Source organism: Sus scrofa, chromosome 17 (genome assembly GCF_054392235.1).
Source record: "Sus scrofa isolate SSC_HxYL_T2T_F1_AM1 chromosome 17, Sscrofa_HxYL_maternal_Yorkshire_Landrace_v2.0, whole genome shotgun sequence".
Classification (NCBI taxonomy): domain Eukaryota; kingdom Metazoa; phylum Chordata; class Mammalia; order Artiodactyla; family Suidae; genus Sus; species Sus scrofa.
Genome location: NC_139399.1, coordinates 62,645,519 through 62,660,535, shown reverse-complemented (window position 1 = coordinate 62,660,535; position 15,017 = coordinate 62,645,519). Strand labels below are relative to the sequence as shown.

The window sequence follows — 15,017 nt, the reverse complement described above, 5'->3', positions numbered from 1 at the left end:
CATTGCCATGAGCTGTGGTGTAGATGGCAGATGTGGCTTGGATCCCAAGTAGCTGTGGCTGTGGTGTAGGCTGGCAGCTACAGCTCTGATTCGACTCCTAGCCTGGGAACCTCCATAGACCTAGGCTCTCAAAAGATCAAAAAAATAAGTAAATTAATTAATTAAAAGAGGAGTTCCCGTCGTGACGGAGTTCCCATCGTGGCGCAGTGGTTAACGAATCCGACTAGGAACCTTGAGGTTGCGGGTTCGATCCCTGCCCTTGCTCAGTGGGTTAACGATCCAGTGTTGCTGTGAGCTGTGGTGTAGGTCGCAGACGTGGCTCGGATCCTGCGTTGCTGTGGCTCTGGCGTAGGCTGAAGACTACAGCTCCAATTGGACTCCTAGCCCGGGAACCTCCATATGCCACAGGAAGTGGCCCTGGAAAAGGCAAAAAGACAAAAAAAAAAAAAAAAAAGAAAGAAAAAAATTGCCTGTCAAATGAAGCCCATCCACAAGCCAGATTCAGTTCATGGCTGCCACTTGGCGACCTGAATTTGATGGGCTGGGCCCAGGTCAGGACACTCAAAGGAGTGGACCTGTCACTGGTAGCGCTGTAGAGGCCAGTGACATGGGGAGGGGGGCTTTGTGAACCAGGACAGCAGGCAGGGGCGCTGGGAGCAGAAGGGCGGGAAGGAAAACTCCCCCTGAGCCAGCCTCAGTCCAGGCCCTGCAAACCTAGAGTGGTTCCTGCACTTGAACCCAGCTCCGCCACACAGCAGCTGTGTGACCTTGGACACGTCACTTTCCTGAGTTGCTGGAACCGTATCAGTGGGGTTGATAATGCTGACATCACAGCGTTAGCAAGAGGCTGAAATGAAATTGTGTACAGAGTCCTTAGAACGATGCCTGGCACATTTTAATTTGTCAGGAAGGAATCCCTGCTTTTGTGATGATTGTTTAGGCAGCTCCTGACAGGTTGGAAAGGCGCAGAGGTGACTAAGATGCTGCTGCTGTGTCCTAAGGAGTCTGTGGTCTCAACAAGCAGCCAGTGTTTATAATGCAGCGCGCAGGAGCCGCTGGAATTGCCTCGCACTTCGTGGGCAGGCCATTGGCCGAAGCCGGGTCCCCCTCTTACTAACAGAGGACTTGACTTAAGTGACTTACACGCACTGAGCTTCCTCCTTTTTTGGTGTGAGTGATCATGGGGTCACCTTCATAGGGCGTGGTGAGGACCAGGTGTGACCTAGCTGTCACCAGGGCAGAACACACTCACAGGATGAGGAGTTGACTGGAGGTCACACGACCTGAGAAGGGGGCGGTCACCCAACTCTGGGTGACTCTGGAGCCCATGCTTCCCATCATCTGTGGGGACCTTTACGTGGTCTTTACGTTCCCAAAGACTCACACGTGCGTCACACATCACAGACGCTCCACGTACGGTGTCGAATGAATGAGTGATCCAGCTGCTGCCATTAGTGGTAATAACAACTCTTCTTGCACCTGCTGTGACAAATACCATCCTAACCCCTTTACAGAGACTGACATGTAATCTTCGCAACTGCCCTGTGGATTCCATTTTGTCAGCGGTTGTACTGAGTGCAGAGGGTTACGCATCTGGACCAAAGTTACACAGCTTGGAGGTGGCAGATCTGGGATTCAAAAGCCAGCAATCTGGCCCCAGTGGTAAACTCCACTTGTAGAGTATATACTGTGTAGCACCCTCTATAGAGCACTGTTTATGTGTGATATATACACCCTCTATATGTTATCTATACTATGCTACACTGTGCTATACCTAGTATATTTCAGTATATATAGTATACTCTATATAATATACTTGGTATACCATACACTACATAGTATACTTACTATAGTATACAGAATATACTATATATCGTATACTTGGTATACAGTATATATACTATATACATTGCTATGCTGTGCTGTGCTATACTTAGTATACTGTAGTATGTATAGTATACTATATATCATATACTTGGTATACTGTAGTATAAATATACTATATACATTGCATATACCAAGTATTGTATTACACCATCCTATACTATGTCTACAGTACTATACTGCATTGTACCACATGGCACCTTGCATATATGCTATATATATATATATTCTTCAATAGTATATTACCCTCCCTGTACTATGTCGTGCTATATATATATATATTAGAGACTCCTATGCGCTATCTACTGTATGCACTATCCTGTATTGCACTATCCTATGCTGCCTTGAACCACACTGTCTGCATATGCTATACCATATATTAGACTACTTATACTATGCTGCTCTATTTACTATATTTTACTATGCTGTCGTGTGCTGCTCTCTACTGTATTACAGTTGACCCTTGAACAACACAGGTTTGACCTGCACAGGGCCACAAACATGCAGCTTTATTTTCAGTAAATACTGCAGTCGTACACAACCCAGGGTTGGCTGAATCCAGGGATGCAGCACTGTGGACATAGGGCCCCAAATGTAAAGTTTATTTGGGGTTATTTTTTGGTCCACACCTGCAGCATGTGGAAGTTCCCGGGCCAGGGATTGAACCTGTGCCATAGCAGTGACCTGAGCCACTGCAATGACAACGCCAGATCCCTAACCTGCTGCACCACAAGGAAACTTCCCAACTGAAAGCTTTACTCAGATGTTTGACCTTCCAGGGGTCAGTGCCCCTAACTCCTGCATTGTTCAAGGGATAGCTGTATATTAATTTACTGCTCTGTACTATATGACTATAAATACTGTATTATAATACTGTATACTATGCGTGTGTGTATATGCATATATGTATATGCTTCATCATACTATATATACTATCCCATCTCTTTCTATACTACACACAAGGCTACATACGCTATGAGTCCATTGATAAGACATCCTGGAAGAGGCAGAACTCTAGGGATGAAGGCGAGAACAGCGATTTCCAGGGTCTGGGGGTTGGGGAGGAGCTGACTACAGAGGAACACAAGAGGGACCTTGGAGATGATTGAACTCTTCTATACCTTGATTTGGGAGATGGTTACGTGACTGTGTTGGCCAAAGCTCATAGCACTGTACTCAAAAAAGTGTTGATTCTACTGTATGTAAATTATACTTAACAGAAAGGTAAATAACAATAATAACAGCAATCGCAATAATAGTACTTGACCCGGGGAGTTTATTCAGCTGCAGTCCGTTAATAGGAAGGTGCACCTACTATGTTCCAGGCGTTCGTTAGGCACTGAGAATACAGCAGACAGAATCCACGGAGCTTTCGTTCTGGTGGAGACGGATGTTAGTTAGACATAGATAAAAAGGTCATGTCGGCGAGTGATATGATTTGTAGGAAGATTAAACACGGCAGTGTGATGAGAACGTGATTAGAGACAGTGACTGAAATGAGCTAAAACTGGACGGTTTTCGACAGTCCAGGTACCATTCTAAGCGCATCCCAAGTAAGAACTCACTTTACCTTGGAACAACCCTCTGAGGTCAGTTTTATCACCTCCATTCTAAAGATGAAGAAACTGAAGCACAAAGAATCAGTCATTTATCCAAGATTTCACAAAGCTAGAAGGTAAGCTACCTGGACATTGAACGTGGGCATCTGGTTGGAGTCCATTCTCTCATCCACCACCCAGGAACAAGGGATATTTACTTAGCCCAGCACCTGGCCCCGAGTAAGTGCTAATAAATAAGTGGCAATTGTTGCTATTGCTATTACAGATCTTCACAAAGATGCAACTCCTTTTATATGTTTCTCCAGGGACCAAAGCGGATGTTGGATGCTCAAGTGCAAACTGACCCCGTATCCATCGGACCAGTTGGCAAATCCAAGTAAACAAATCACCTTGGTTCCCAAGTTCTGCCACCAAGATGTCTTCTTCCTACTCCCCAAATCCACTCCGTGTACATATCTTTTCTTCTGATGGCCATCATATGAAATTCTGCCTACACATTAGGTCTGAGCTGTTGTATATTGAGGTGTATTATTTACGTCTCTGGTCCAGTCTTTCCTGGTAAATAGTTGTAAAGATGGTTTAGCAGGTTAACTAGCCAGGTCAGAAGGGTTGATGGGTGCCAAGCAGGGTGGGAGAGGGGTGGAGGGCTGCATTCTGGTTAGGTCATGAAAAATGACAGTGACAAGTCAGTTACAGAAGGAACAATGCCTGCTGGAAGGAATGAAGCTTGGTAGTAAATACATGCTCATCCTTTAAGCTTGAGGAGAGAAGTAAGTTCACGTTTCAAGGAGGGAGAACGTTGTTGTGGGCTCTGTGTTGGGAGGTGGCCAATTTTCTGGAATGGAATGTGTGGGGAATGAAAAAAGAATGAATAAGAATTGTTTTTCAAATAGGATCCTTGAACGTTATTGACAAGAGGGACAAGATTGACTGGAGAGGGCTTGAAATGATTTGGGAAAACAATTGCTTTTTGAGGCTCAGTGACCAAGGCGAGGATTCCAACTTGAAAAACAAAACAAAACAAAATAAATGAAGTTGCAGATTTATTTTGCAACACTAGGGGGCGCCAAGGTCTCCGTTTTAATCCTGCATCCTGTATCCCTAACAAAGATTTGGTCTCTGCAATCTTACATTATTAATGTTTCTCAGATGGCTGAGGGGCTTGCTTCATCTGTTCTGTCTGACACTTATCTCAAGTCTGTCTGTAATTTCCTAATGTTCTCAGGATGTGCTCTGATAAAACCCTCCCCCTAACCCCAGTTAATAATAAAAATTTACAGATTATTCAAATACCTGAGTTTTTTTTAATACGTGTGCAGAGGAGTAAATAGGACCACGAGTCTATTAAAATGTAATTCAGAGTAGCCAGATGATGGACTGATATCATGTATACTGTACCTTTTTCTGATTTAATAAAAAAAAATACATTTATATCTAAAGGATCTTTTAATTTTCACCTTTTAAAGCAGGTCTCTCGTACTCCATGTCCGAGATGCCTTTTGCTTCCACAGCATAAACTCAATGCTCTTCCTCCATCGTGTCTTCTCTCCCAGATGCTCCTAGGTATCCTTGTCCGTGGGCACATGCACACAGCAGTGGGTTCACGTGTGTATTTTCATACACAAGCGCACACGTGTGTAAATACTGTCATGGTGATGCTGCCTAGAGCAGAGCCTGAGACAGGCATTCAGATACACCTGATGGGCTGAAGGAGGGGTCCCGGGGAAAGGGGGACAAAAAGGACAGGGCAGGGATTGGTCTCAGCTGGAATTTCATCCCGATCTCCCAGGGGCATGAATTGCGCCATAACGCTGTTCTACCTACAGGCGAGCTGGCTGGCTTTGGACGCTTGTGGGTGATTCCTGGGCCGCCCTGGGAGGTGGAGGGACAGGCCAGCTGCTCCCATTGAGCTGAGAAGCTGGGATCCCTTAGCAGCTGGAAGATGAGGCACTCAGCAGGGTCCACTCCAGACACACACATAGAGACCCAGACATGCGTTTATGCCCACATAGGCACATATTCATCCTTGTATATTTACCTCCATACAGGAGTAGGGAGATGCAGGCACACGCTGCTAGTCATACACATACAAATAGACGTGTGTAACTGACACAGACCCACACACGCACACTGGCTCAGATGAATCCATCACGTGTGCAGTCCATCACGCACTGAGGAGAAATGACACTGACAAATCGGTACCCTAGGTCACTCACACCATGGCTTAGGCAAAAAGGCCTTTGGAAAATACGTTCAGGACAAAAATGATCTCTTTCTAAAAACAGATTGGGGAGGGGAGGCTCTCTGCTCCCGGGACCCACCAGCTCCCAGCGTGGACTGGCTGATGCTCAGCTTCAAATAAAGACCAGAGGTCTTTTCCTCGCACCTGCCTTAGCTTTATCGGTCCTCCTGCCTGAACCTGGAGAGTCCTCAGTGTCTGTGACTCACCCAGCTGAGAATGACCTCATGCTGCTTCATGTCTGAATGCTTAACTTGGCTCAAAGCAGGAAGAAGCCCTTTGGGGAAGCCCTGGATGGGGGGTGACGTTCCCTCCACCTTTGCCCTCAGAGAGCTTGGGATGATTCAAGGCAAACAGGCAGCTGGTTACTGCTTTGTCTCTAAACACCAGGGGGGGTGCCTGGTATGACCTTTGAGCCCCGGGCCATACCAGTCCTTTGAGAAGGGTGACAGTATTATTGGCAAGTTTCACCTCACTGGACACGGGGGGGTTTTTGCCCTGATGAGAAATGTCCCCAGGAGGGACTTAGTCACCAATTCAGGAGCCCTCCCACTCCCTCCCACCCCGGAAAAACTTTTTTTAACTTTTAAAAAGAAGTTCTCAGCTGAGAATCTTGTTGCAAAGCAAGCCAGCAGTTTCTGTAACTGGTTTCCTATCCTCCTGGCCAAAAAAAGAGAATGCTCTTTTAATACAATTGCTTGGGTTTTTTTTAAGACAAGAAAATTTAAGCCAGAGAGGACTGAAAAAAAAAAAAAAAAGGCTTGGGAGGGAGCGGAGTTCTAAAGCCAATTGTAGCCTAAGAGGCAGATTAAACTCCATTTTGGAGTTTTGTGGGGTTTGTTTTTTGCATCAAGAGTCCAGACCTGATGCATTTACAAAAAAAAAAAAAAAAATACTGATGTCCATGCCTCCCGCTGAACTAGTGTGAAAAGGGGGACAGGCGCTCCCCAAATGAGTTCAGGACTGAAGTTCCTCAAAATGCAGAGTCAGGACTGCCATGTGGACAGCAAGAGCTCCCACAGTAAGATGCGGAGAACACGCTGAAGCTGAAGGGGAGATTAAGACCGAGAGCAGGGGGCAGAGGTGCTTTGCAAGAACGGCCATCCTCATGACGTTATTTACGGATTTATTTTTAGGTGCACAGGGAAGCGTGTCTTCTCCAGTGTCAAGAAGAAGTGGCCTTTCCAAGAACTGGGCTTTTGAGCTGAAACAGCTGCCATCGGAGGAGGGGGGAAAAAAACCCTCAAATTCCGCTTTCCAGTTCCAGCTAACGGTGACCTTTTGACGGATACCCAATAGAAGAATTCATTCAGAAGCACCGTGGTTGTTCTCAGCAGCCCCCGAGGTCCCCCAGGCTTCATCATCTGGGGGAAGGGGGATCCTTAGTACCCAAAGAAAGGCCCAAGGGGGAAGGAAAAGAGAAAAAAGTGAAGTTTGGGTGGTTTTGTGTAGCCCCCTGCCTTTTAAACCAATTACCCATGATTTAAACACACACACACACACACAGACCCTTCAGTTGAATGGTTGTTTGTTTGCAAACAGATGCCCTGGGGTCCCATTAAATTAGATTCTAAGGGGCTAGAACCTGTGTCCAGCTGGCTCCTTTGCCAGCTGCCTGGAAGGGAGCAGACTTAACAGGTATCATTTCTTCTGCCGGATAGTCCCAAATTGATCTTAAGCCTTACAAAATAACCACAGCCGGCCTCCCTCCCTTCAAGAGAAGGAAAGGAAAATGGTTTCCATTATTCACTCAGCCAAGCTGCAAACGCAGGGCACGTGTTTGCAGAAATACAAGAGGATTCTTAGCAGCTTTTAACCATCCTCCCCGTGCTCCTTCTGAAGCAGCCTTTTAAAAAGGCACTTTGCACGGGGAGCGGCATCAACTCCTCTGTGGTCTAGAGCGCGTTCCCTCTATCCCTGGAAATAAAGTAGCCCCAGCCCACTGGAAAATGACGGGCTCCATTAGGAAGAAAAGAAATTACTTAGAGAGCAGCAAATTTGGTTAAATTTGTAATTCAGATCTTTAGCACGGGCAGGAATGCCGGTCAGAATCCAGCCCTTTGCATAAATTGGTTTTCTGGTGCGTTTAACTCGTTCGCCTCTGCCTCCCTCCCCCAGAAAGCTGCTCATGGGAGGCTCTCCATCCCCTGGGCCTTTAACCAGCCCGTGAATGGGTAGCAACCCATGCGAATTCATAGAGATAAGGATAATAATAACGATGATGATGACATATTACCACACTGCACAGTTTGTAGAATGCTTTTTGAATACACGACCTAATTTACAGCTGTCTGCCCCTAACTGAACTTAATTGCCTCCTTTTTTACATTGAATTATGAGGGGGCAGGTGTGCACCTGTAGGGCCTCCCCCCTCCCCCAAAGGCGCAGGGGAGACAAAATGGCCCCCAGCTGTGTTTCGGGCAAAGGGTGCTCACTGGTCACGTGACTTGTTCTCCTCGAGGGACTTTGCATTTAAATCTGGCCACAGGGGGGCGATCTAGGACCTAGGGTCCCACAGTCTCCATCTAGCCTGGCTCCTGGTCCCTGACTGACTGCCTAACCAGGAGGGCGGGCTGAAGCAACTCTTAAGAAGGTGTCCGTGGACGAACGTCTAGAAAGCCGTCAAGTTTTATGAAGAGAGCTAGAATCAGAGGGCCAAACCCGGTGAGTCAACTGCCCAGTCCGCCCAGACAAAGATAAGGCGGGTTGGTGCGTTGGTTTTTCCATTCTTATCAGCTCAGTCTTGGAAGAAGCTTAAGGAAGGATAGTGTGATTGCAAACCGTTTAAGTTGGTGTCATGGCCAAGGATGTAAGTCCCCCTCACCAGCCCATCATGCCCCACAAAGCAGCCTTCCCTCTCCAGTCGCCACAGCCAACTAAAGGAGAGGCCGAGTGATTTCTCCTGTCAGTTTCTACCTGAAACAGGAGGACACAAGTTGCGCCTCTTAATCCTCCTGCTTTGCAGAGTTGCTGTGTGTGTGGCGTAAGATGGAGCATGCCAACCCTTCAATACAGCGGCTGGTGTGTAGCCAACAGTATATGAGGGCTATACGAAATTTGAGCACCAAGTCCCTGAAAACTCCTACTCAGACTGGCTAATGATAATTATAACAACAGCACAGATATTTATCATTTCGTGTAACAGGTGTTTTGTCACAGCCTGGCTCTGATTCCGGGGACTCTGCTCTGCTATGTCCCATGAGCTGACCTCATCCTAAAACCACGGCCAACTGATGGTGGCAGTGCCAGGCCGGGGAATTACAGGAGTACCGCCATTGCTTTTGATTTGTCATTTTGGTGAAATTGATCTTGAGAAGGCACCTACGATGATGCACTAAACAGTAAAGCAATCATTAATACCAGGGTTTTTTTACATTTTATGGCTGCACCCACAGCAAATGGAGTTTCCCAGGCCAGAAATTGAATCTGAGCCACAGCTGCCACCTATGCTGCAGCTGTGGCAATGCTGGATCCTTTTAAACCACTGTGCCTGGCCAGGATGGAACCCCAGCCTCCGCAGCGACCCAAGCCACTGGAGTTGGATTCTTAACCCACTGTACCAGGGTGGGAACTCCAATACCAGTATTTTTAAAGTTAGCCATTCCCCAAAGCAACCATACCCCTTGGATTCAAACAGATGGGACCTGAGCAGTTATGCCTGCCCTCCCCACCCCAGGGCCATTAGACCGTGAGCTCATCTCATCAACAGCAGGGACTTTGTCACTGCTCTATTGTTAATGTCTAGCACAATGCCTCGGCATAGTAGACACTCAGTCAATAGCTAGTGAATGGACACATTGATAGATAAATATCCTAGGGCCTCACCCATTGGGAAGTGGGTTGCCTTACACTCTAGCATGAGTTTACTTCAGCTCCAAATGGGTGATCACGCTAATCGGACGTCTTCCCTTCTCATGTGCCCAGCCCAGTGGTCTTCCGAGTATGGTCCCACCACAATCAGCATCAGCATCACCTGAAGACCAATTAGAAACACAAAATCTTAAGCCCCACTCCAGGCCTAGGGGTCAAAAATGCCAGGGGTGAAGCCCAGCTATGTGTGTTTTAGCAAGCCCTCCAGGTGGCTCTGATGCAGAAAAAAATGAAAACCAGTCATCTAGGTTGAACTGTTCCTTCACTGAGTGTCAACTAAAAAAGACCAATCTGGAAGATGCAAAGAAATAGCAGCTCACACTGGACTTTAGGCCAGGAATTGTGCTTCACACGAATTCCTTGTTTACTGCCCACTTTACAGATGAGGAAACCAAGGCTCAGAGGGGAGGACACACTTTGCCCGAGGACACACAGTTGCGAGCCAAGGTCGAAACCCAACCTCAGCTCTTAAAGGCATGTTTTCATGTCTATGATAGAGACGGGCGGGCCAAAAGACAATCCTAAAATAATGTAAGATCCGTGAATGCAGGGCATCGAGGAGCTCAGAGGAAAGCTCGGCCGCAAGACTACGGGGGATGAGGTTGGCCGTCTGAGGAGGTCATAGATTAGCTAAATCCAAAAGAATGGCCCAATGGGCTTCCAGTAGAACAGAAGTGCAATGGCCCAGAGTCTACAGAGAGAAAGGCAAGTAGTGGAGTGAGTCTGCAGGGAGGGCAGAGAAGATGTTGAGGCTGGAGAGAAGGCGTGGATCAGATCAAGGACATGTAGGAAGGAGCCCAGAGTAAGTTTAAACTTTCTCCTGAGGGCAGTAGGGAGCCATGGGAGAGATCTGAGCAAGAGGGTGATCAGATTGGTATTTTGTTTGTAGGTAGAATCTAATGCAACCTCAATTCAACTGATATTCAATTCAACTGATATTCAATTCAACTAATATTCAACTCAACTAACTGAACTAATTCAACTCATAGTCATTGAGTGACCTGAACTATTTCCTGGATATCAGGAAGTATAATCATTTGATTTGTAAGCCTCTTTGATGAGAATAAAAAAAATATTCATTTAGATAAAATCTTTATTGGCTTTGGTCCTTAAAAGGATGCTCAGGAATTCTTTGTAGCACAGTGGGTAAAGGATCCAGCATGGTCCCTCTACTGGTTTGGATCACTACTGTGGCGTGGGTTTGATCCCTGGTCCAGGAACTTCCACATGCCTCAAGTTCAGCCAAAAAGAAAAAAAATAAAGGATGCATAAATGTTTATGTCCAAGGGTCATCAATGCAAATTTGAATCTGGCCCCACAGTCCATCCAGATCACCCACACCTGTGACCTAGCCTGTGTGATCTTAGCTTACTTCACCTTAGTTTGTTCCTCAGCAGAATGGGAAGAATTTAGTTGCCGAGAAGGGTAAATAAGACCACACCTTTATAGCTTGTTGGCACGGTGCCCAGAGAATAAGTGCTCCGTAAGCATTATTCATGAGGATGCAGGTCCCATCTGCTCAAGGTAGGATGGAAGTCTTCCGGTTCAAGGGCTCAAAGCCCGCCTAGTCTTTGGGACACCCTTAAGCTGTGTCCCTGTAACCATGGAAAAGATAGAGGAGGGAGGAGAAAAGGAAAAAAAATGTTGATTTTTTTTTTTTCCCCTGTGTCCATACCATTTTGAAATAAAGTGGAATTTGAGGGGCAGGAGGGACTCAGGTCTGCCTTTGACTTTCCTTGGTTGTCACTACTTAAACTATTAGCTAGGTTGCCATAGTAGCGGGTGCTGTGGATGCTCCGTCTCATTGCTCAGCCCATCTCTGAATTCACCTGCCACCGTGACAACATCCCACCTTCATGACCCCTCCGGTTCTTTGCTTTTCTTCTTGGTGGCTTCCTCCAGGGGCTTGGGAACCTGTTCAGCCCCCACGCAGGGGCCTCCTAGAAATGCCGGAATGTTCCTGCCCCCCAGAGACAACCCTCAACCCGTGAGGGATGGAAGGTGGCAGGTGACTGTCTCAGCTTCCCCATCTTTCAGGGTGGCCGTTTGAAGGTGTCTTCTTCATGTCCGTACAGGTGTCCCCAGCAAGGCAGAACCCAGATGCCCACAGCAGTAGCAACCTCACAAACACACCCTCCCTCGTTTGTGCTCCTTGGGATCCCTCCCCAAATAAACGACCTGCATCTAACTTCTTGTCTCAGGGTCTGTATCTAAAGCACAAACATCTGTGTCTCACCAAGGGTTCCATCAGAGACACCCAGCTTGTGCCATGTAGTTTCATAGAGGGGGATTGATGCGGATACTAGCTTTAAAGATGCCGGGAGGGCTGACAAGGCAAGCACATGACAAGGAGGCCATCCAGAGAGGGACACAGTAAGAAGCTGCACCTACTACTAGGGCCAGACAGATAAAAGGAAGCGGTGATGTCACCAGAGGCCAGGAACCTGGATGTCCCGTGGGAAGTGCAGCGCCTTGAGGGAGTGGGAGGAGGGCAGCTGGGACCAGAGCGGGGCTTTCTGGAAGCACCGCTTTTCTGCTGATGGGAGGGGAAAATATCATTTGGTGCCAGGGCCTCTCCCTGGCTGAACCAAACCAGCCAGTTGGCAATGCCTCCCGGGGCAGGCAGTTTGAAGGCAAGCATGGAAAGAGGAGCTAAGGGCAAACAGGCAAATGTCCAGCACCATCTGAGAACCTGCTTTGAGAGTGGAAAAACAAAAACAACAACAACAAAAAAAGGGAGCAACTTTGATTAGAGGCCCCCCCCCGGATCTAAATAAATGAGCTCGTATATTGCGGTCCCTGGGACAATCCTGTCACCTTCTTTATCTTCAAGACAGAGGAGTGGTTGAGGACACAGGGTCTGAAAGCCTGGGTTGGAATGCCAAGTCCCTTAACTTCTTCCAGCCTCACTTTCACCTCCATAAAATGGAGCTGAGATTGGAATCCACCTCCTGGGGATGCTGTGGAGACTGGAGGATGGATTCCCTGCAAAGCAGTCAGCTCAGGGCCTGGCCCATAGTGAGCGCCTAATAAAGGCTCCTGCTTATCAGAACGTTGTGAGAGGCTGTTGTCTGAGGATCTGGGAACCTATTAAACTTCCTGCTCAGACTTGTTTCTGCTTCTCTTTACCACCCTATGCCCCAGCTTCGGGACCAGAATCTCAGCATCTGCCTCCAGGCTCGCCTTCATTGCCTTTAAACAAAACAAAAATTTTTAAAAAAAAACCCCAAACGTTTCCACTTTCACAGTTCTGCCAGAACTGAAGGAGGAACAGCCTTCCCCACCCCTCTTGGCTCACAAGCCTCTCTCCTCAGCCCCCGCCCCCTCCCTATCTTGGCCGGCCAGTTGTTCACAAGTAGCTTAGCCGTTTGGAGGATACAAAAACAGGAAATTATGCACCAGTCCTGACCAAAGCTAAAAACTCCTGTGCAAACCCTTCATCATTCAGATTTCTTCAGCGCTCAAAAACCAGGGCCTTGGAAAATCAGGTCCCCTAGCCAAGATCTCAGGATTTGCTTAATCATTTCCTTTGCAAGTTTGTAACCTCTGAAGAAGAGAGGGTGAGAAAGAGGGAGGCGGGGAGTTGAAGTGTTTTAAGTCAACCGCAAGACAAGACAGGAAATTCTGGAAGGGGGACGGTAGTGATTTTTCTTGAATCCCTCGCTGCCAGGACAGGCTGGGATGGCAACTCTGGAAAAGTGACCGTGCTGGGAGATTTTCTTGCTGTTGATTCTGACTCACAGGGGCATGTGGCAGACGTCTTGATGCAGGGGCGAGTGGAGAATATTCGAGCTGAGATGCAGAGCAGACTCTGAGTTGCCGCCCCCGCTCTGACCCCTTAACTTGAGTGCCTGCACTGCCCCTGCACTGCGCAGAGGGGAGCCGATGGGCCCCGAAACAGGCAAATAACTTGCTCCGTGCCAGCTAAGTCAAAGGCGCCACTGGAGGCTGCCTGCTAGGAGAAGCTGGAGGGGGAGAGCCACAGCTGTTCTCTTGTCAAAATCCCTGTAAGACAGGAGTTCATGTTGTGGCTCAGCGGGTTAGGAACCTGCTGGAGTGGCGGTGAGGATGCAGGCTCGATCCCTGGACTTGTTCAGTGGGTTAAGGATCTGGCATTAACCTGAAGCTGCCGTTCTGATTCAACCGCTAGCCTAGTAATTGCTACCTGCCACAGGTGCAGCCTTAAAAAAAAAAAAAAAATCTCTGAAAGACAATAGGAACTGTCCTTTGCCCTTCCTTCTTGCTTTCCGAGCATCCCCTGGCAAATCAGAGCTTTGTACTTTATTCATCTTCAAGGTACATCATTGTCTTTGGCAGTGATTTTTATCTGAAACTGGGACCAACCCATTAATGTTGATCCAGAATGAAATGGAATGGAATAGAATAGGCAGAATACCTCGTGTTGTAGTACAGGTCAGTGAATAATATTGATTAGTGAAAGGTTATTTGATTATGAACATATAGACTCAGATCTCTTACTGTGGTTTATAATCAGAAAAATTTTAAAGTCTCTGACCTTGACATAGTTTAGTGGTTAAAAGTGTAGGTTCTGGAGGCTACTGGCATGGGTTTAATCTCAGTAAGTACACTAGCTGTGTGGCATTGGACAAGCTGACCAACCTCTCTGGATCTCTGTCACTTCAGGGTAGTGCAACGCAATAGAGAGAACATAGTCTTTGAGGTCCTAGGGCTATTTCTTTTCAGGAAGTATCATTCTCTCTGCAGACATCTTTGCTTTGGCTCCAGACTGCTGCTCATGTTCTCCAGCCCATGCCTCTTAAGTAAAGCTACAACTTCTGTCTCAGCCTCTCTGCCTCTGGTCATCTGTTATCCCCTCGACCTCCAGCTGATATCTCCAACATCTTCTGGGGAAAATAAGAGCCATTCAGTACAGAAAATGTCTCTCTAGAAAAGTGTCCAAATAGTTAGTTGTAGATCATCCCCCACTGGAAACAACTGCAAAAACTAGACCACAAAAAAAAAAAAAATTGATCAGAAGCCCTTCTAGAACAAAGACACACAGTGTTCCACTCCCGTGGAAAGTGACAGTGAGACTGGCAGGTTGACTTTTGGCAGAACTAATGGAAGCCAAAAGATAAGACCCTTTTTAAAAAATGTGGAGGGCTGAAAGAGAATAACTACCAGTCTCTAATTCTACAATCAGTAAAAGATACTCCTAGAAACGTAAGATGAAATAAATGTACGTTTCGACCAAAACTGAATGGATGTTTTATCAGCGGATCCTAACTAAAAGACTGAAGAAAGTCCTTTAAGGAAAGAGAAAATAATCTCATATGGAAAAATAAAAATTTAGGAAAAAACAGCGAGCAGCAGAAAGATAAATGTTGGTAAAGCTAAGCAAATATTGGCTACATTAAAATATAATAATAATGCCTTGTGAGGAGGTTCCCGAGCCAGGGGTGGTATCAGACCTACACCACAGCCACAGCAACGCCAGATCCGAG

The 15,017-nt window shown here is 46.9% G+C and overlaps 1 protein-coding gene across 18 annotated transcripts in view; it reads left to right on the top strand.

The window, feature by feature from the left end:
* BCAS1 (brain enriched myelin associated protein 1) overlaps positions 1-4,882 on the top strand; it is a 118,179-nt gene extending 113,297 nt beyond the window's left edge. For 17 of the 18 annotated variants that reach the window (XM_085002517.1, XM_021077194.2, XM_085002520.1 and 14 more), the window contains one exon: positions 3,749-4,882. In XM_085002517.1, the coding sequence (XP_084858643.1) occupies positions 3,749-3,823 (75 nt within the window). In that variant the 3' untranslated portion in view covers positions 3,824-4,882. 18 annotated transcript variants of the gene reach the window in all.
* Positions 4,883-15,017: the final 10,135 nt, after the last annotated feature.